A 21,524-nucleotide genomic window follows, 5' to 3' on the forward strand; every position below is an offset into this window, starting at 1 on the left:
CACGAGGACTCCCAATCCTCGTGATCCGTATAGTAGATCCTTTATAAAATCAGCTTCGATGTAGCAATTAAATCTTACAGTGCCTACGTCCTGATCGACTGCTTGTTCTCTTTTAGAATTACGATTATCGACTCGATGCGAGCATACCAAATTTAATACGGACCTTTGTATAGGTTGTCTCTCGAGGTAATCGTTGTTCGATAAAAACACGTTTATAGTATCGACAATGGACGCTTTATCGTCGATGGTCCATCTGATTTCTGAGACGAAGTGAGTTTCGTTGTACTCTTGTACCTTCAAAGTGGAATAGCTTCTAGCGATCTCTTCAACTTGTGGTCCATTCTTCGGGACACCCTGTAGCCCAATGATCGCTTCAGCGCTCTTTTGAGACTCGAACACGTTGCAAATGACGTTATTTTTCAGAAAACAGTTGTAAGTTCGACTGGCTGGTTTCGTCAACATAGCAGCAATTGTAGGTGTTGCATTCTGGTGACCAACGTTAACAGCAGAACCGAAGATCTTGCTATCGTTACAAAGAACACCGATCAGTGGTAGTAACGTTATCGATAATATTTTGCACCAAGCCATGGCAATCATATCACAGGTTTAACTCCACTATAAACTTCGACAGATACAGGAATGTACTTCGACACGTATCTCAAAGCAGACTAAAACTAATGACAGGACAGATACGGTTAACACATATATATATAAACTTACAAACATTCTGGACGAGCTCCCTTTTTAAAATTTATCTTATCTAGAGGGAGCACGAACCAGTATATATCATTGAGGTGTGTAAATAATTGTGATTCTCTCGGAAAAACATCTTAGTTCAAGGTGTACACGCAACGTCGTGTTGAAATAATTGTTTCTCATTCCCGCGATGCATTCCTTTCATCGAAATATTCCGCGGTTGTTTCGCAAACAATAATAAGTCGGAAAAGATTAAAACGAATCGGTTCTTGTTGATTCAGGATTCTCAATGACGAAATTACAAGCTCTTATTCTCAATATTTTATTTGTTTGTATACACTTAGAGGCCCTAATTAGGCGTGAGCTATTTCACTTTCAACTCGAGTTAACAATTCAATTCTCAATAGTAAACGCACCACGATTGGTAATCCTTATCGTGATTCTCGACACATACATTACAATGTTAATAGTATATGTACACAGAATTGTTTTGCCTACCTAAGCTAGCTAATGCGACAAGCCGTGTAACGGAAATCAATTGTGCATTGTGCTTTTGTTGATAAATACCAGGGTTCGCATCATCGCCGTATTAATCCGGCTGAAATTTTATCCGAACGTGTCATTACCGGAATAATCGGAAATTCACGTTCGTAACGTTGGCTCTTACATTTGCATATCGTACGGATTACGCAGAAGCATCGTTCTCGAACGGGCTTTAACGCTTTGTCGCGCGTGTTCTTCCTATCTTGCGAGTTTATTCGCTCCACTACTCGTTAAATAAATTGATTTCTCGTGTACCTTTTATACGACACATCGTTTACCGTGTAGAAGCGCCATCCGTTTTATAATCCAGGTACAGATTGAATCGATAGGTCAACGTTTTTGCGGCGCGAACCTCGAAGGCTCAAAGGCAAAATTGTTGTATCGAAGTAGATATGAGTCACATTGTTCGACGTACGCTAACGACGGACACATCGTCGATGAATTTTGCTCGCCGATATCTCAACTTGTTTTCTTTGATTCTCCGTTCGACTGTAATTGCTATTTCAAAGTAATGTACATTTGTACAAACAATACCGACGATTCTACAATTATTACGATATAGTACCACAAAATAATCTTTGCGATTTCATGCGTTACACGGCCACGTTCTGAAACACATACACGGATATACAAAGTGAGATGCCCGAGAATGGAGTTGCAAATACATTCATTGTATTCGATGATACGAATAGAAATTTACGGTTACGGTTAAATTCGTCTCGTCGTGGTCCTTCTGTTTGACCGAATTATTCTTTGAACGAAACGGCTGAAGTAACGTAAAAGTCTCGACGAAACTGTGACCCTAATAGGAAAAATGTTTAATAGCGTGTCCACTTTCTAGATACTCGTATCATAAAAGACGACGAGTACTTGTAATTCCATTTTCAGAGAGTTCACTCTGCGCACAGTATATCATTATCCACTTAATAATATTTATAATTTATGTATATATATATTTATATGTATATAATAGTTATGCGAGTACGTATATACAATTATATGTATATATATATAAATATATGTATGTGGAAGTCAAAAATTAATAAAGTTAAAAAAATATAATCTTCAAAATAGAAACTATAACCGTCTTTCTCTTTAGCTACAGCACTATTGTGTCACTTATGAAGTCCTTTTTATTTTCTTTTCTCGAAAACACATCGAACATCATTCTATCCATTTTTTTCTTTTTATCCCTCATTTTGTACGGAATTGTACGTGTATCTACTACCTGCGATATACATACTTGCGGTCCGTTGGTTCGAGAACCAACGAACGTTTGTAAAAGTAAAAATTACAATACATTTGAAAATCTTTTTGTTTGCCATCGATTTGGAGCGTCGTCGTTTGATTGCTAAGAACAACAATTCGATCGTGCTCCGTTTTCACGAGAATTTTGGACAAATCACTCGACTACACCTCGGCGAATCGCGATCAAAGTCGATACGCGACAGGTCGATCCACAGCGATGGCCGAAACTTTATTCGAACGGCAATCTATTTGGTTAGATCTTTAATTGCTCGTCATGGTGGAACGTTTATGTATCTTTCATTTAAGAATGGAAGTTTGTGTATAAATAAACATTTCGCCCATCTCTGCCGATCCGTTGTTACGTCAAAAGTTCGCGTTGTAGAAACATCGATATCGTCGCGCGATTCGTCCGCTACTTCGACTAATCCTTAAACGTTACTTTAAATGCGTTACGGAGCATCGTTTCGTTAAACTTAGACACACTACGGTTCATCGTGTTTCCCTAAGTATATTAAATCTTTCGTCAACGCTCGCTTGATTGTTCTTTAATCGTTTAAGTAAATTTTGAACACCTTCCAGCGAATCTAATGAAACGGTAGCGGTTGAGCAACGATTCCTACTGATCGTGGTACAAGTTTAACAAAACGCATCGTAGAGAAACATTCCGTTCATTTTTCCGTTTAAGAAATTCATCTGCTTCCCTGGGACAACCTAATTGTTCCTGAACAATGAAATATAAAAAAGTAATCTTTATTTCGCTCGGCAATATCATCAAATTGTTTGCTATTGGGATATTCTTCCGTTGGTTGTGTATATATATATCTTCATAAATAAATTTCTATCAACGTAGGTGAATCAACAATTCCAATTGAAAGAAATCAACAGTATATTTACATAGGTGTATCGAAAACCTTTCGGTATTTTACGTATGTACATATGGAAGAAATTATGTAACAAATATTCAACATGTATTTCTCCACAGAAATATACCGATAAAGTTTCTTGTCAGTTGTTAACAGAGGTCGTGGAACTTCTATGAATTATTGTTCGTACAATATTTTGAACAATCCTGCGGTCAAGTATTGAATCATTCGTTGAAAATGATAATAACAATCCTTTCCATATTCCATGTATTGCTCTAAAAATACTGAATGACACGTTGCTTTGTAAAATACAACGTAACCGAGGACACATATGTATTGTACTCCTTCAATTATGTTCTAAATTTTCTGCAGTTTCTCGCTCGCTGACGGCATTATTTCACTTAATGAAAAAATACGCTCAATCAATAAGAGACTCCTCTTAAATCTTTGGTAAAAACGCATTAACGATAAAAACATCTCTCTTTTGTTAGCATAAATGTACAACATGATTTATAGGAAAATCTAATTCAATCGTTAGTCTCTGGTAATAAGGAAGCATAACAAGCAGCTCGCGTTTTTCACTCGCGAAATTCTAATGTTCAACCTATCCATTAAAACACGTACTTAAAATACATATTTAAAATAACGCACAGTCTTTATATGGAATTTTCGTATCCTCGTTATAACTCATTCATCTTAATCTAAACCTAAGATCCGAAGCTTTACTTAAAAAATGATTTTGTATGAATGAAAATGGAAGTGTAAAGCACTAAAAATTATATCTCGTAATACGGTGGTCTCCACAGGATATAATCGTCCACTTTTAAACAAGGTAGTTCGCTTTCAGAGAGCACACCGCTATACGGGATGTCCCATTTAAATCTTTTCATGCGATCACATCTCAAATGATTATCCAAACGATTGATTTGGATGAAACTTACTGCGTTTCGAGGGAGACATCCTGCGATCCGCGTTTCACGGATAGACCGTCGATGCCACGTTTGGCCCCCTCGAAACCGTATAATGTTTGTAAGCGGTACGTCTTCCTATCATTTAAAATAGCGAAGTACACGATATACTCCTTCTTATTTATATAGCTTTATTTCGACGCGCAGGTTTGTAGCAAAGATTCTCGTTAAATCTACAACTATCAGCACGTACAGAGTACAGAGATATGCAAGACACCTTATACAAAATCATTGCGACTTCCTGACATTGATTCGTGGTTTGTGCAAATCCACTAGAACAGCCAGTGTATGTATACACGTCGATCATCGAACTCGATGGTAACATCGAGAGGGGACAAGTCTTGTACTCAACGCACTGTAGTCTGACGATATATTAAACGCGTAACACGATTTACATATCTTCTCTCCATTTTAAAATTGGTCAGACAACAATGCGTTAGTACACCCGCGCGAAGAGCTGGAAATTCGAGCACGTGAAAGCAGCTATACTTTCTTTATTATTTAGCTGAGTTTTCGCGTCGCGTTTCAGTCGTGTTTGTGCAACGAAAAACATTTCTATCTACTGTACCAGCTTCTACAATCGTGCCAGCGAAGAACTTGTTCGAATCCCTTCGTATTTATCGACCCAGAAAATTCGAGTCGCGTTCTCCATTGAAAAATTTCGACTCGATAAATCGATCTTTGATCACGATGAGAATCTTATTAGATTACGAAATTCAGTATCTCAGCATTTAATTTTTTTAACAGCCGTTTCTTATAGTATCGCGGAAAGTTTAACTCGAAAGCAACGTTAAGTTAGAGCACTCGTATGTAACAGATTGAAAATAATCGCGTCACGTAAATTATTAATATCGTTTGGCCCAAATTACTTCGTACTTTTTGTATCAAAAGTAAAAATCATGCTACTTATAAACCAAGATCGTGACCTGCACAGGTTCCTAATATCACCGATACTTTTGTAAATATTCGCCTGTCGCACAATTCGCGCCTCGATCTCTACAAACCGAACAGAACTGTACTAAAAATGATAATAGCTACTCATCAATTCCTTAAATAGAGTCCCAAGCATTTGATCGAACAGACTCGTAGGGAATTCGGCGTTTCCAATATCTCCATGATCGTCCCTTCGACTTTCGCGCGAGATACCTATACCAAACTGATGTACGTGTTGTAAAAATATGCGAGTCTTACGAGCTACATGCTTTCCACGTCGTAGGATCACAATTACTCTTTCTCCTCGATTTCCTGAGACTCCGCGCCCAGCAGGGTAGATTTATCTTCCTCCTGACCCCCGGCTTCCGGTTCCTCGGCGCTCTGACGTTGGCGCCTCGTGGACTTTCGTTGCACGTAGAACATGAGGATCATACTGACGCTTGCCAAGGTTGCCAGCCCAGCCAGGACTACGTAAATCGCTACTGGCATTTGATTCAATCCCTGCGAACAAATTTATACTTGTTAGTTTTCTTCCTCGTCTACTTAAAATAAAATTTATACAGAAATGTGTACTCTTTAAATAAAAATAGACTTCTTTTTGCGACCGTTAACGTGAATTCGCGTCACTTCAAATTCTATTCCTGGTATCTATTCCAAATGATGAAAATCTGTTTATTTTATACGCTACATATTTGACGACATTTACATTTCAAAACATATTTTGTAATTTTTATCTTCGCCTTAACGATACTTCGCGATGTCCAGCTTCAGAATTGTATTATTTTCGTCAGTACTCGGTATTAGAAACGTAAAATATCCGCCGGTCGCGAATATGTTAATAAATGTGCCGTAGTTTACGGTGCATGGTAATTTATCAATCGATACGGCATGAGAGTACAGAAAAACAGATGTACTACTTAGTTCGAAACGATGGGTATTTAAATTCTATCCCGGCACGAAGTAAATTGATCCGTCGTGATGACACAAAACTCAATATCGGAAATTTCGCCCCAGTTAACTAACTCGGTATGATAACGGTTTTAAGCTTGGTGTTTATTAAATTGAGGACTTCGTAATAAATATTCCACGCCTGTGCAGCTATCGGGAAACAAAATTCCCTTTAACTACGTAACGTCCCATAATAATGCGTTATAAATTACTTATCGTTCATATTATCGTTACAGGAAAATCAGTTTATCGTCATCGAAAGAGTACACTCTAATATTTACCGTCGGTTCGCTATCGTTATTTCTCGAATAATTACTAATAGTTAATTAGCATCGAACGTCCCGTAAATATTTCCGATTAATTTCTCTATAAGTGCCATAATCAACAGTCCTTCGTGCTCTTTCGAAATAACGTAATTACTGTTATTTACAGTAACTATGATCAAAGTACTGTTTCGTATCTGAGAACGTTTTATTGGTATAATTACACTCTTACAATTAATCACGTACATGAACCGCAACGAGAAACGAATCCATCGGAGATAATGTGATTTAAATCAGACTTTGTTCAAAGTGTAATTTACTTTCGAGAGTGCTTAACGCAAATTCTCCGTGGAAATCGGCGCAAGATTTAATTTCCATTGAAATCGGACACGAGTATCGCGTGTTCGGAGATCTTCACTTCTGAACCCGTTTGAAATTCTGATTCGATGATCGTCTGACGCTCGGTAGACGAACGGTAATCTTCCCATTTAAATAACGTCTACATCACTTTTAAGAAGACAAATTTACCGTAGATTGTAACTTAATTTAATCCGCGAAATTGGACGCTGCTCCGCGGAGGCCAGTTTTTCATAGCTGGCGAGCACGCGGATAATAATCGAGGTGCTATCGCGGTACATCGTTACTAATAAGTCCGCGAATAAAACACCATAATCGTTTCAACTAGAAAAACTCCTCGTCCTCTGAAAGCTTCAAGGAATTTAGTTTTCTGCTGCTCCGTAGCTTTCCATAAGAATATCCCGCGTGGAGAAACATTTGCAAGTGGCGCGTAAGAGTATTACGTAAATCCAGAGAAACGAGGATGATTTAAAGCTCTGTAAAAAAAAAAATTGCTCGCCAATTTCAACGTGGATAATCGACAGCAGTTTTATACTGACGGAGAAGTCTACAATTATCACCCAATAAATCTTTGTATACACGATCGGGCTATTATCATCTTCGTTGCTTATTCGTAGGGCTTCGCGATATAAATGTATTGTTTTCAGGTTTGAAACAAAGGAACCAAACTTCGGCTCGCTCGAGACTGCAGAATCGTCACTCTTTAATTTGTATACATACGGGCTTGCGTATGAACAATTATTCTCCCGTCGTGGCGGTACATTCCACCGAAGCGAACAGCTTTGTATCGTTACAAACTTCCCTGCGACAATTCTCGTATAGCCGACGCTGTCCTCGTTTCTCGTTTTAAAACTATGGAAGAAAGGGTTCGCTCAGATAATCAGCGCTGCGCTGCGTTGGGAGTGCTTCCCGGCTAAGAAATTAAGAGATAAAAATATAACAGGTAAGCTGAAAATGAATGACAACACCCGAACGGGGAAAAATAATCCGCAAAGAAACGCTCTAGTGTGTCTGTTTCGTAGGTGGAATGATAAAAGATAATGGTGACCTGGCCAGGAACGTGGAAGAAGAATAAGGAGACCGACTGTTTCCGGTCTCTACTTTTAGATTCACGTTCACGAACATGCTCTTTCTATCGATCGACCCGAGTGCTTCGGTTTAGATGTCTTTGGTGCAACGGGATCCTAAGTCTTTCGCCTGGCGAATCGAGGTAAGTATTTTCCTAGATTTGTGAAAAACGAACTCGTTACTTGTACACTTCGCTAGGTAAATCTATTTTCTAAAATACTGTATCGAAACATCGTGCGTTACTATGGCCACGACGCGACGTTATCGAAGTAAGTTTAATAGGAGAATATAAGATCGATAAGAATACGTCAACCTCTTTCGAAATCCCGAGGACAATTACTGTCGAACGTTTTATCGATTGCCTTCTTAACAATCAATATCTGTCCATCTCCATTTGTTCATATAATTTGTGATACGTTTATTATTCGATACAAGATCGCTAAACTTCGATATACGCTCGCGCCATAATTTGCGAATAATTAGTTCGCGATTTAAGTAGAAAAGTATATCGTTTCTAATTAACACGTACGCACCGGGAATGTCAAGCGCGTTAACACGATTCTAATCCGTTTGTACGCGATAACACAAGGTAAGCAATCGCGGATGTGTATCAGACACCGATAACAATAACAATGTCGAAGATAATCCGCGATTCGACGCTGCGAAGCTATTATCCTTGTCGAAGGAGGCCACCTCCAATCATTTTGTGTGACGTGCGAGTTCGGAAGGTTATAACTTGGCAATGAAGCGTCTACGAACTAAACTGTAATAATACCAATTTACAAATTCGTTTGTGAATGAACTTTTTCGTTTAAAAAGTTTGTTCCGGCGAGAGTTTGTCAGGAGGTTTGTCAGTTTGTTGCCAATGATAATAACGATGCGACAACCGAGAAGCGATCGGTTTGCGTCGATAGCAACATTATCGCTTGTTCGATTCCTGATAGGAATTGTAAACTGATATCAAACTAGTAATTGATACGTCTCGATACGTCTGAAGCCATAGGTAATCATTTCATCGATAGCTGGAGAGACAGGACAGACGAGAGAATCAATCATCGGGTGTCAATGTATCGATGGTATCTAAACACCGGTCGGTTTCATGGCTAATGAGCACTATTACGTAGATGGCAAGGCTCAGAGCATTGACCACTACGCAGAGACTATTCTGAGAATAAGCAGCGATGGAGTCACGACGAGCGAAGAATAATAGGTGTCGACGTCGATGCGTGACAGACAACGTGTTGATCTACACCGCGTTCCATAGAATCTAAGACTGCACCTACCTTCCACTGGAAGTCTGATGAGGGATCGGTGAAGAACCACTTCTGTGGCCAAGGTTTTATCGTTCCCTCCGGGGTCTTGAAAATCAGCCCCTCCAAACTTAGGCCATGCGCCAGGACGCTCGTGGTGATGTTGCCTTTCTTGTACGAGGCTATCCCGGCCTTCATGTACATCTGTGGTATCGTTTCGTTCTCCCTGAGCTTCAAGGTCACCCTGGGCATCCTCTCCTTCTTCTGCGAATTGGCGAGCGTCGCGGGGACCTCCGTCGACGTGCTCGCTAGTACCTTGAGGGTCGTCGAAGACGAAAACGAAGTCGACGGAAGCGTGACGGACGACGATGTCTGCCGAAGGCTGGGCGGCGCTTCCGTGGTGATTTGAAAACGTCGTGTACTGCTCGCGACAGCGTCTGCGAACACGAAGAACGTGTAAGCAACGTGACGGTATTCGTAGAATTAAACGTGTTGAGGATATTTAAGCGAGAAACGCGAAAATAAATATTTAGTACTTCTTTATATTCGATCGATCGCCGCTGAAAGGAGGTTTCGAAAAATAATTTCCTTCATTTTCGTTTCCAACTTTTCGTTTTACAGCCGGACAACGCGACAGTAATTAAAACTTCAATGTTCGATGAAAATAGAAATTTAAAATAATTGGTATTCAACTTTTGCTTCGTGTTGGTATGGTAAAACGCGAATGAAAATTATACTTTTCTCTTCGATATTTAAAATTTCATTTTCCAGAGTATGAATTCGTACGGTATAATTTTAAACGAATCTAGCGTCGAGAAGAGCAAACCATTTTCACTCGCGTTGCATATCTTGTGATTTGTCTTTCAAGATAATCAAATCAAGGATATTTGAGTAATACGTGGTAATATCGGGTGAGGCATCGACGATGCCGATGTTTATCATTGATAACTACAGAGGGCTTCGAGCACACCTGTGAGAGAAGAATAAAGATGGAAATCCTACAGTGATCCGGAAGAGAGATTGCATCGATCACCTTCTTCGAGATTAAAATTCTTTTTTTAGCCCGTCGGGAATATCCGTTTTCGATTTAAGTAATTTTAGGTGCCAAGCCGCGATCACCTGGGATTTTAAACGAAACATCGGTTCAATTAAATATGGAAAATAGTAAGCAACAAGAAATACCTGTGCTCGGAAATATGTCAGAGTAGCGGAAAATGGAATTAAGAGATTGTAACGGAAAAATTACAGCAATATGATTAATTTTCCTGGTTTAATATTTCAGAACTTTTGATCTTCACTCGTACTATTCAATTAATATTCGTTTATTAAAATCCGCTTTAATTCAACTTTTTGCAAAAATTTCCACGTACTCGCGCTAATTCCTTGTATGACAATAGTATTACACATTTAATATTTTTTGTCAAAAATTTAAAGTCATTACCTGGCAATCGAGTTTTCGAAAGTATCACGTTATGCCGTATTATACTATATTACTTTTCACTGGAGAAAATATAAAACTAAGAACTTAACGGAAATATTAAGAACAGCTAAAGAAAAAGGAAACGATGGATTCTGTGTAAAAAAGCTTTTCAGCATCTACGTAAATCATGTACTGATTTTTATAGTAAATATTCGAGACAGGAAAAGGGTTTTTGCTTCTGTAACTCTAAAGTCTTCTTCCCACATTATTTGTTCCTCTTTTAAAATGTACGTCGAGTTCCTTTTCAACGCATTTACTAAGAGAAATGCAAAACTTCCTTCGATCAAAGTATACGAAACAAAGAGACATAAATATCAGAAGAAAACGTACCTCTTCTCTTCGATCCTCTGTTCCATATAAATCCGAGAAATAGGCCAACATTCTCCGAATTTAATTTAACCGAATGAGAAAATTACCGTCTCGTACTTTTTTCACAGTTGTATTAATACCATCAAAAATAGTTCATTTCGCGTGTTACTCGAGTAATTTTAATTTCGAAATTCTCATTGTTATTCCTACAGCCATTGTGTTATAATTTACACGTCACGCATGAGCGACCTGGAGGAATTAATAAATGACAAAAATTTTCCAAAATAGCCATTTCAATATCGCACGAGCAACGTAAATAAATGTACGGGCTCAACGTTAAAATTACTCTCGGTCGCAATTTTTTTTTTTATTTAATATTTCCATTCGAAAGCATTCCCCTACATTTATTCGACTTTATTGTGTTTGTGGAATGTTTATGTAACGCATTTACTGCAACAGGAATGACTCACTGTGCATGTGTGTTACAAGACAAATTGCATAACAGTCGTTCTTGTAATTAAAACGAGACACTATTCCATGCAAACCTCGTTACTTTAATTGGGTCTGTAAACATTTCGCCTTTTTATTATTAACAAAAGCTGACAAGACTATACATTTCAAAGAAAAATGATCGTAACAATGCGTTCGTTGTTTGAAGAATAACGTAAAAAAGAACAGAAATACCCCTTAGTTCACCGAGTCACTATTATTATTATTTTATAACATTGGTAGCAGCGGTAACTCGAATCAAAAATTCTCGAGTACCAAACTACTAGTAGCGAGCCTTATGAAGATACACAACGAGTTTGGAGTAGTGATCGGCAGTGGTCAGTAGTACGACAGTCAACGTGTTGATGTAGTAAATTGATTAGAAGTTTCTCACCTGTGGCCGTTAAGTTCTCAGTCTCCGGTTCCTCCGGCTTCAGGACCCCTAACGCTGAAGTCATGCCAACTTCGACGTCCTGCTTCCTGTAGGCCTCCGTCGACGCCATCGCCATCGTGTCCGGGAGCCTGCTCCTGCTCCTGTTGCCGCCCACGTTTTCACCCTGACTCCTCGACGCGTTTCTAAATGCTGTGTTGTGACCAACGCGACCCATCGCGAGGATGGTACTGGCGAACAGGCTCTGATCGTCCTGGTTCATCAGAAACGGCGTCGCCACGCACGAGAGGATCATGAGGACCATCAACGTGCCCATGGTGTATTTGATGATCCTTGGTCGCGATTTGCTGTATCCCTGAGGGAACCCCGACGCGGTGAGCTGGTCCGTTTGCGGCAGAATTGTATACTGCAGGCTGGCATCGCCCTTCCGTACTGTTTTGTACATAATTAATAAACCTGTTGGAGGAATCGAGTGACATGTAGTTAACGAGCTTCTTTAAACCTTATCCTGTGACGAATAATTAAACGAAGGGGAGAGTCGGATGTGTTTTGGGTACTTTGGTGGATTGCAAGAAGAGATGAATCGTGGATGTCAGGCTAACCCTTTCAGACCTGATTTTTGTTTTCTCGTACTAATGTGATTTAATATTTTGGATTAAAATTACTATGGAAAAAAAATCCTAATAGTGTGGTTTTCGAGGAAAATTGGTTTTTCTTCACGTGCACGAATAAGGACATTCGCCCTAAACGATAGTGTCGGTAATGTATGAGTCTTCTGTGTCCTCAATTGTGGACGGCAGGTCTGAAAGGACTGATAGAGAAATAGCAGCGTGAGGACACACATTTTTTTAAAATTTTCCGCAGCTAGCTAAGGAGATCTTACTATTTTCATTCTTATTTCATACAGTGCGTGGTATATAGAATTTTATCAACAAGTCAATTATTACATCTATTAGAAGACTATCAAGGGAATTTTTAAACTGGATACATGGCAACTGTTCTAATCCTAACACGCCACGCTTATGCACTCGACAATGGACAACAACTGTGCAACGAATCCAGCAACTGGAGATGTATCGAAACATATCGAAAGTGCATCAAACACAAACACGAAAAAGTGGCAGAGAAGAAATTGAAGAGGAAAAATTAATCCCGCTGGTCTGCCATAGAATATCACAGCGAGGACGACGTGTTCTTAAAATTTGCAAAGGTCGAGGATGGTCGACGAAAAGAAGCGACAATAGACCTCGACATTTTCCTACGAGGTGGATCGATTTTCGATTTTCGTCTGTAAATGTTAAATCACGAACGAACCAACGTACCATACGCATAGACAACACCTGAGCTTAAGCAAAGGTTAACCCCTTCGTGTCCATTCCTGCATAAACGTCACTTTCTGTTTTCAAAGCAAATCAATCTTTTTATCACACATACGATAAAATTGCAAACGAAAAAAGGATTAAACCGGATACAAAGAAATTAATTTTACGACTGTTTAACATTCCATTGAAAAATCGCACTGGACAAGATTACAAGTAATGTACCAACCCTGAAAAGTAATCCATAAAATAACAACGCGCACCTGACACTATGGTAACAATAAAAATTTTTTGATACAACGAACGCGAAGGGTTTAACTCCAGCTAATCGTGAACAGGGTGAGACACCAAGACGGGTAGAAATCAGGACGAAAATACTATCGAAACGAGTCTTACTGTTCGCCAAATAAAAGATCAGAGCCAGATGTCTATGGGATCTCGTGGAAAACAATAGCAACGCGAATGAATCGTAATCTGCAAACAAACGACAGTATTGGGTAAACGTTGATTCGCAAGGCGATCAGGATTGGCAAGGAAGACGAAAAATACTGAAGTGTCGTGGCTGAAGTGGCATGTGACGATGAACAGGTACTCACGATATGTGAACAACTGAAGGGGTTGCTATTCTCCGTTTCCACTTCCGGCAGCCTGCTCTGTCGAACGAACACGACAATCCGGGACAGACAGAACCTCCCCTGTGAGAGAAATTCACCGAAAGAGTACGCAGACGCGGCTCGTCAGGGGGTGGTGGTCGTAGCGCGCAAACGCCATAGGTAGCTTCCGGAAATCCGTCACCGTTTGAATGTTGACAGGGGTTGCGAGGTACCAACATGGGTTCAAGGACGTTTTAGCACTCGTCGACCTTGAACTTTCCCTCCCGAGTTTCTGTTTAGGATTAGGTAAAGATACCGGAAGGTGATCGTGTGACCGTAGGTGGCACTTTAAGGAAATAGGGATGAAAATCAGAGTCCCGATGGTCATAGCTCCGACGAGGATGAGGCACGGTGTTTGCAATTCTTACTACGTTACGGTTTTCTAATGAATTTATTTCGTTTAAGCATAGAAGAATGTAATCCGAAGATGGATCGAGATTTATATAAAATTTGCAAACGGATTTGAACTTCGATATAATTGAAACTTTCGACAAAAAGCTATTCAGATTAACGCGATTAAAGATTCCACTCAGGGTTGGCGTGGTTCCAGGAAGGTAATAGTGGTAAGACACATAGGGCAAGAATTGTGCCAAGAAACAACTTTGAAATTGAATTCAAATGATCGCTTAAATGAGATAAGCGTTATAACATTTTATGAAAAATTAGAGAGAGATACTTTTATTTCTCTTAATAAATACGAATAACGATATTCAGCTCCATAGTGTTTTATTATTTTATTACAAAATATAGTTATTTAAACATTCTAGGAAGACTTTTCGGACTAATGGAAGACATTATTATTCACGTATTGTCAGGAACTTATGCATCTTCGTTCTCGCAGGAAAAGCTTTTACCCTAGCTTGTCTCCTCGATACGGTTGCTAATCTTGCAAGCTCAGAACCGGTTTTTTATTATTCGATAGGAACAATTTTTCGAGGGAATAAAAAAACGTCAACTTTATTGCATAGTCGGCATGGCTGTCGAGGAATCAATGTCGGTTGCGTCCCCAGATCTCCACAATTGCGTTACCGTTTTTGTTTGCGTGTGGAAATTGACGCCCTAAAAACACATCGCTGGTTAAATAAAAAGTATGATCAGGGAATAGGTCAACAATAGTATTACTTACGTTTTTCCCATAAAAGTGATTATCTCCCAAGAAAGATCCCTTGTTTCCCGTGAAACTGAACATTGGCAACGGCACTGGGATTGGAACGTTTATACCAATTTGCCCGGCCTCGATCCTGTTCGTAAATGCTCTCGCTGTTGCACCGTTCGTCGTAAATACAGCAGTTCCATTCCCGTAAGGATTCTTATTAATGATGTTAATAGCCTCGTCCATGGTATCGACGAATAAACACGAAAGAACAGGTCCGAAGATTTCCTCTGTGTAACACTGCATCGAAGGCTAAAACACGTATAATGATATATTAATATAACGTGTGTTAGAGTATAATTTTCCAATAAGTTTGTAGCACTTAAATATAGTTTTTGGTAATGTCTTTTAGGTTGATATCATAGCTTTTACAGGAAACGTGGTGTTCGTTAAGAAACGTGTTGCGATCTCATAACATGGAACTTGTTACCGTGTACTTTATTTTCTGTTTTTTTTAATTACATTATTTTTAGCAAAGCTGTGTTGTTTTTAATATAACGAAACCTCATGCAAGTCCAACAACATGAATAATAAAAAATATCGAATAATATATACCTGAACATTTGTCAGCACCGTTGGTCCAACAAAGTTTCCTTTCTCGAATCCACTGACAACCAGTCCCCTGCCATCGAGACTCAACGTGGCACCCTCTTTCAGCCCCGACTCGACCAGATCGCATATCCTCTGCTTCGACTGTGGCGATATAACTGGTCCAAGGTCTGTGCCAGGTATGTGTCCAGCATTGACCTTTAATCTCTTCGCGGCCTCCACCAATTCTGGCACCCAATCCTTTGATTTCCCGACGAATATGGCGACGGAAAGGGCCATGCACCTTTGACCAGCCGCCCCAAAAGCAGCACCCACGATCTGAGAAATAGTTTTGTTCTTGTTCGCGTCTGGCATAACGACGCAATGGTTCTTCGCCCCCATATTACATTGCACGCGTTTCCCGTGGGCACTGCTCTGTTTGTAGATGTACTTTCCCTGGAAAAGCAAAGATCGAGTCGAGCTTTAGTTGGCATACGATCAAAAGTTCATTTCTGTATCACGAGGGCTTGATATAAGTGGTATTGTACTTTAAAAAATATTTCTAGATGTCTAGATTCTAGATTCTAGATTCTAGATTTATATATACAGTCAGTCCCATAAGTATTCGTACCCTTTAGCGTACCCTATAGAGCTCGAAAGCCTCAAAATGTAAACGTTCTTAATCCTTTGAGTTCTTATTTTTCTCGATCGAACTGACATCCTCTCGCATGATAGTGCGGTTCTCAATGCGACAAACACGAATGGATTTTCATCGATGCGACTTACCGCTTGATCGGAACCAACGAAAGAAACTGCTTTAATGTCTGGATGCTCGCAAATAAAGGTAACAGCCGCGTGCTGACCATGAATCACATTCAACAATCCTGGCGGAGCACCAGCCTTAGCGAAGAGATCGGCAAGGATCATCGAAGCTCCTGGTACACGCTCCGACGGTTTCAAAATGGTCGCGTTCCCGCACGCCACCGATACGGGAAACGACCAAAGGGGTATCATCGCAGGGAAATTGAATGGACAAATGGAGGCTGTTACACCAAGAGGAATCCTGTAGGAGATCGTGTCCATGTCCGTGGCAATGTTTGGCATGCTCTCGCCCATCTGAAGAATCGGAATCGCGGTGCAGGCGTCGACCACCTCTACAACGTAAATCGAGAAACCGTTGGCAAAAATTTATTTGTTATACATTTAATATACATTTTTGACACCCAAAGGGTTAATGTTTATATAGCGACACTTACGAAGCCCTCGAAGAACATCTCCCTCGGCATCCGCCATTGTTTTCCCATTTTCCTGGACTAGATTTTTTGCGATTTCTTTCTAGAAAAAAGGTAATAGCATTTAAAGTAATTTATCAATCTTGCGTTACATTGCTTCGCGAAAAAAAAAAACAGTTCTTAATTTGTCGAAGAGCCTACCGAGTGCTCGCGTATAAGTGCTTGGTACTTGAGCATCAAAGTTTGTCTGGTGAGCACACTAGTGTCTTTCCACTGCTCGTAAGCTTTTTTGGCGCTTCGCACGGCCGTCTCCATTTCTTCTTTGGTGCATTTTGGAGTGCGACATAAAAGCTGGTTTGTTGCTGGATCGTGGACATCCGTGAACTCTGTGGCTTTCGATTCTGGAACAAATTGAAACCTCTCGGCAATTAGAATGAGAAAGGTTCTTTTTGTGTTATAAGATTGATGTCTATTTATTCCTTTTCTGTGCCAAAGTGCAGTCATCTTAATTGGTACATTAAACTTGCTTTTACCTAGAAGCACGACCGACTTCTAAAATGAAGTTCCTTTATCTGCGCATTGTTTTCCAAAGTGTAATCGGTTTATTTCAATTCCATTATCAATGAAACATTTCCTCCGAGTATCTCGACGATGGAAGTTCTCTTTTCATGACGTATTCGACGTATTTGACGTCATCCTTCGATGCTTATTCGTTCATCGAGATTTTGTAATCAATTTTTATAACAATAATATAATTACCTACGAATTGGCCGTCAATGTACATCTTAACTGTCGGTACGCTACTGCTGTATGTCCTTATGGTAAGTCGCGCCTAAAATATCATCCAATTAACGTTACACAAACAAAATAAATGGATTCTACATTAATCGATACGCGCGTGGAAACGATTTAAACAAACTCTACGCTTAAATCTTTGTGTATTTACGATCGAACTTTAACACTCCAATAAATAATTCAATTATTTCGAGTACCTTTCTATCTGTATAACAGTGAAATCCATGACCTTTTATTTATCATACTATCTACAATTACAATTATTTCAAACTGTAATGCAAATGATCCGTAAGGTTAAAATGTCAGGCTTGAGAATGCTAAAGAATACCGAATCAACAAATTTAAATATCGCGTACCTTCCCGTGAGAAACAAATCATAATACAATTATGCTTCCTCCTTAATTTTTTAACATATTTCCCTTCGAGAATTAGCATTATCTAAATTTTAACAATGTTCCAATTAGTTTCCCTCACCGTCACGGTTTATTTTGGTAATTTTGCTATCGAGTTCTTCATTCCCGTGCTCATCTTGTACTATTTTCAGCCTATCCATTAATCCACAAGACCTATTCGTCTCTGTTAATTTTCCCCGATCGCCATCCATCGCGATCGGTAAAATGTAAGTAGGTCGTTGAATATGAAAAGGTACTCGATCGATTGGAATCACGGACGCTGTTTATTTCGAGGAGTTCGAATAAAGAATTCATTCAATTGCTCCGATTTTCGGAGCACAAAAAGACCATAAGCAGCCCCGCAAAGATCAACTGTTTCTCCACGCGCGGTAAACGTCGCTTTGACACGATGCTCCGGTCGGACAATCGATTCAATGTATACAAGCTCCATTACGTCGGATTGATAATGGCATTCCCCTTTACAAGCTCTACTGGTTCGTCAATTTTGTAATAGAATCAATTGGAACGAAGATTTATTACGATACTAAATAAATTCAATTTTTGGCCTGTGAGTTTATAAACTCGCAAACTTAATATGACCTGGGACGAGTCTATTTATTAATCGACAAAGAGAATTACATTTATTCTAAATAATTCATTTTTCCTCTGCAAAATTAAAACAAAATTAACTAACTCATTAAGACGACCAAGATGAACGAAACACATTGTATAACATAGGAGCATTTTACAGTTAACGCAACATCGATGATAAGAGAATTTGCTGATAATATATGCGCTAATGTGTGAGACGTAGAGTTTCAAGCAATCTACATCTATATGGTCCATTTGAATTGTATTTCTATTGTATGTATATTAACAGTTCATAAATTTGTATATTTTTAAGTACGAACGTGATAGATGGCATCACACGTGTTAAGATTATCTTCAATTATGAATTATTACCGGCATGTGGGCGATTCAAAATGGACGTCTGACAAATCTGATACATCAAAATTAAATTACACTCCTAGGATCCTAACTTTGCGTTAGTCTGTCAATTTATCAGTGATAGATACATCATCGTTAATTCAGATCTCATAAATATGAAGAAATCGAGAGATCGAGTCCGTACGCACACGTTTGCGTGACAATGAACGTTTAAATTCAATCAGGATGCATTCGATACACTTGCCAGTAATTTATTCTACGAACGAGACTGCGAAATTCGAATGAAAACGTTTATTGCGAATTTAAACGTACCTCGCACTTGGCGATTCTCACGAGGAGCGCCATGATCTCAGAACACGTTCGTGGCTGTCTGTGGTGGAACTGGTCGATTCATTGAAAAAAATGGCCTTGCCCCTACTAGTGCGCGCAAGTAAACGTTTTCAGCATAGATACGTGGCTGTTTACAACAACTGAGGGGGGTCTATGTTTTTCGAAAGGTTTCCACGAAAACATACTCTCGAAAGTACCCGAAGCGTTTACGAGAGCGACCGAACGAAACGTACTTGCATCGTTATCGATTCAAAGTTTATTTTATCAGGCACTCGATACAACCAAACGCGGTAAAAATTCTTACCTGAATAAAAATTTTGGAGTAACGAATAAGAATCTGAAATAGTCTTCGATCCTCTACAAACGATGCAATTTGAAGTATAAACTAAATTTATATTCACGAATACGATGAGCTTTGATTTCCGTTTGGTATAAACTCAAAGAAATTATGTTTTTATAGGATTTATTCTTACGCGACAAATAATACGCAAGATTTTAATTGCAAAGGGATACCGAGTTTGTTATTTCATTGCCTATTTAACATTTAAATGAACTCGAGTGTGGTTAACCGACGTTTGGGTCGATAAGAACGGAGGTTTGAATAGAAAGGATCAACAGCTGGAAACGTTCGTACGTTGGAGGATTGAAGATGACGCCACGTGGCGGAATATTTGAGTATAGTTTACAATTTACTTTTGCGTAAACAATATCGTATTAGTTCATACACACCGTACTAGGGATGTAAAATTAAATGAAACTCGTTATAACGATATTACGGTTACACAAAACAACTTTTTTTTATTATACGAACGCAATTTCACAAAATAAAATATGCGAAGAAAACTGTTTCGAGCCTTCGTTCTTTCAAAACAAAAAGTAAAATGTTGATATGGTAACTATCTAATTCCAATTACGTAATGTTTTCAAGATTACAAAGATGAAAAGAAAAATCAAAGTGCAACGTCAATGGCCACGCGAAAGAAAGAATGTTATCAATCTTTATCGAGCCAGAGGCACGCGTGTCAAGTTAACCACGTTATTGCACGAAAGTTGATTGGCAAACAATCGTTAGAACCGATCGACTTGGCCTGGCGCGGTATTAAAGTTGCCCGTGTCGAATCGTTTTGTACGTGCTGCCATTAACCGCCTCCGAATGCCGTCTATCGGATACATCGACGCGATTATGTGTGGCGAAGAAAGTGAAACGCATTGGAAATCCAGCCTAAAAAGGTGAACAAAACGCGTGTCCCATTACTATTAGCGATAGGCGTCAACGTGGCGTTAGAAAACCGACATTAGGAACGGTACTAGAAAATAAGATAGTAGAAAACGCTAACAGAAAATTGCAATGCTCGAGTTAATGGATTCGACTAATTACGGGAACAAAAAGTCGAGAATTCGTGCTCTCTACGCGATGATTCTTCAAGTTTAAAGGAGAATATCGTATCGTTGGACAATAGAGGTGATTATAAACTGCCTCGTGTATCTATTGAAAAAAGAAGACTGCAACATGATTTCACATTCTCGCAAAAAAGCTACGTGAAATCATGGCCAGCACGAATTTTTATTTTTCTTCGCTTACATCACTATGGCTCTCAGACCTCTAATTAATCAAATTTCACGGTTCGACAAGAAAGCTATGTGAAATTATGGTTGGCTCAATTTTTCATTCCTTTTTTTTTTTTTTACTTGCATCACCATGACTCTCAGCCCTTCACTCGATAACGTTTCTCAACAAGTTACCAATGTTTACTGCTCCCAGTGCCAAGCAAAAATGGTTCACATTTGCATCGACAATTTCGTATTAAAACATCTCATTTGAAAAATATTTTATTTTAACCCTTTGCAGACCAGGCTGGTTCTGATTTCAGTATATTTTTGTCGAGCCTCGCTTGGCATAGGTCTGCAAAGGGTTAATTTCTAAATGAAGCTACGTGCTGGGTTCGAACGGAAAAAAAAACTCGAGGTTAACCAAGTCAGGCAATCAGGGTTCGGAACAACTTTCGCGTCCATCCGAACGGGGGCCCTCTAACGCGCACCCATTATTTAAGCAGGGATATAAATGCGTCCGAATTTACAAACCGATCCCGCTGAAAGAAAAGTAAACGAACGAAACCCGTGTCTGCTTGTCCGTTTTGCCAAGCGAAATACGTTTGATATTAATTAAGGTCGGTCGCGGAATGATCGTAACAGAAGTGAAACGTCGAAAGTGGCCAGCCTTGTTCTGCTGCGAGCGTCCGAATAAAAGCGAAAAGGAAGTGAAATACGTTTCTTGTAAACAGGCCCCGTCATACATATTAAGCCGCGTGTGACATAACGATGACACGTACGTTTTCGACGCTAATCGCTTCGAGAAAGACGAGACGCG

General features: G+C 39.4%; 2 protein-coding genes across 4 annotated transcripts; both read right to left on the reverse strand.

Moving 5' to 3' along the window:
- Positions 1 to 1,008: 1,008 nt before the first annotated feature.
- Positions 1,009 to 13,845, reverse strand: LOC128886823 (uncharacterized). 2 transcript variants are annotated; one of them, XM_054142000.1, is made up of 5 exons: positions 13,675 to 13,680; positions 13,522 to 13,599; positions 11,810 to 12,262; positions 9,171 to 9,574; positions 1,009 to 5,752 (listed from the first exon to the last, which is right to left on the reverse strand). In XM_054142000.1, the coding sequence occupies exons 3-5, from the start codon at positions 12,249 to 12,251 to the stop codon at positions 5,543 to 5,545; spliced, it is 1,056 nt and encodes a 351-aa protein (XP_053997975.1). In that variant the 5' UTR covers positions 12,252 to 12,262; positions 13,522 to 13,599; positions 13,675 to 13,680; the 3' UTR covers positions 1,009 to 5,542. The 2 variants fall into 2 exon arrangements, with proteins under 2 accessions (XP_053997975.1, XP_053997974.1); XM_054141999.1 differs by lacking the exons at positions 13,522 to 13,599; positions 13,675 to 13,680 and adding an exon at positions 13,722 to 13,845.
- Positions 13,846 to 14,487: 642 nt separating this feature from the next.
- On the reverse strand, positions 14,488 to 19,279 carry LOC128886818 (probable methylmalonate-semialdehyde dehydrogenase [acylating], mitochondrial). Of its 2 annotated transcripts, XM_054141991.1 has the most exons (8): positions 19,139 to 19,225; positions 17,451 to 17,523; positions 16,893 to 17,092; positions 16,716 to 16,794; positions 16,246 to 16,613; positions 15,487 to 15,915; positions 14,905 to 15,183; positions 14,488 to 14,837 (listed from the first exon to the last, which is right to left on the reverse strand). In XM_054141991.1, exons 1-8 carry the CDS (start codon positions 19,169 to 19,171, stop codon positions 14,736 to 14,738), a joined length of 1,563 nt encoding a protein of 520 aa, XP_053997966.1. In that variant the 5' UTR covers positions 19,172 to 19,225; the 3' UTR covers positions 14,488 to 14,735. The 2 variants fall into 2 exon arrangements, with proteins under 2 accessions (XP_053997966.1, XP_053997967.1); XM_054141992.1 differs by lacking the exon at positions 17,451 to 17,523 and having other exon boundaries at positions 19,139 to 19,279.
- Between the last annotated feature and the right edge of the window lie 2,245 nt (positions 19,280 to 21,524).

Source organism: Hylaeus anthracinus, unplaced genomic scaffold (genome assembly GCF_026225885.1).
Source record: "Hylaeus anthracinus isolate JK02 unplaced genomic scaffold, UHH_iyHylAnth1.0_haploid 11985, whole genome shotgun sequence".
Classification (NCBI taxonomy): Eukaryota; Metazoa; Arthropoda; class Insecta; order Hymenoptera; family Colletidae; genus Hylaeus; species Hylaeus anthracinus.

What these genes read in the sequence shown, in the direction of transcription:
- LOC128886823 (XM_054141999.1), bottom strand. Translation starts at nt 12,251, where the DNA reads ATGTACAAAACAGTACGGAAGGGCGATGCCAGCCTGCAGTATACAATT. An exon ending in TGAGAACTTAACGGCCACAG is followed by an intron (nt 9,575 to 11,809) that starts GTGAGAAACTTC and finishes TCGTGTTCGCAG; the next exon opens with ACGCTGTCGCGAGCAGTACA. An exon ending in CATCAGACTTCCAGTGGAAG is followed by an intron (nt 5,753 to 9,170) that starts GTAGGTGCAGTC and finishes ATTTGTTCGCAG; the next exon opens with GGATTGAATCAAATGCCAGT.
- LOC128886818 (XM_054141991.1), bottom strand. Translation starts at nt 19,171, where the DNA reads ATGGCGCTCCTCGTGAGAATCGCCAAGTGCGAG. An exon ending in TGAGAATCGCCAAGTGCGAG is followed by an intron (nt 17,524 to 19,138) that starts GTACGTTTAAAT and finishes ATGATATTTTAG; the next exon opens with GCGCGACTTACCATAAGGAC. An exon ending in TCGTTGGTTCCGATCAAGCG is followed by an intron (nt 15,916 to 16,245) that starts GTAAGTCGCATC and finishes TTGCTTTTCCAG; the next exon opens with GGAAAGTACATCTACAAACA.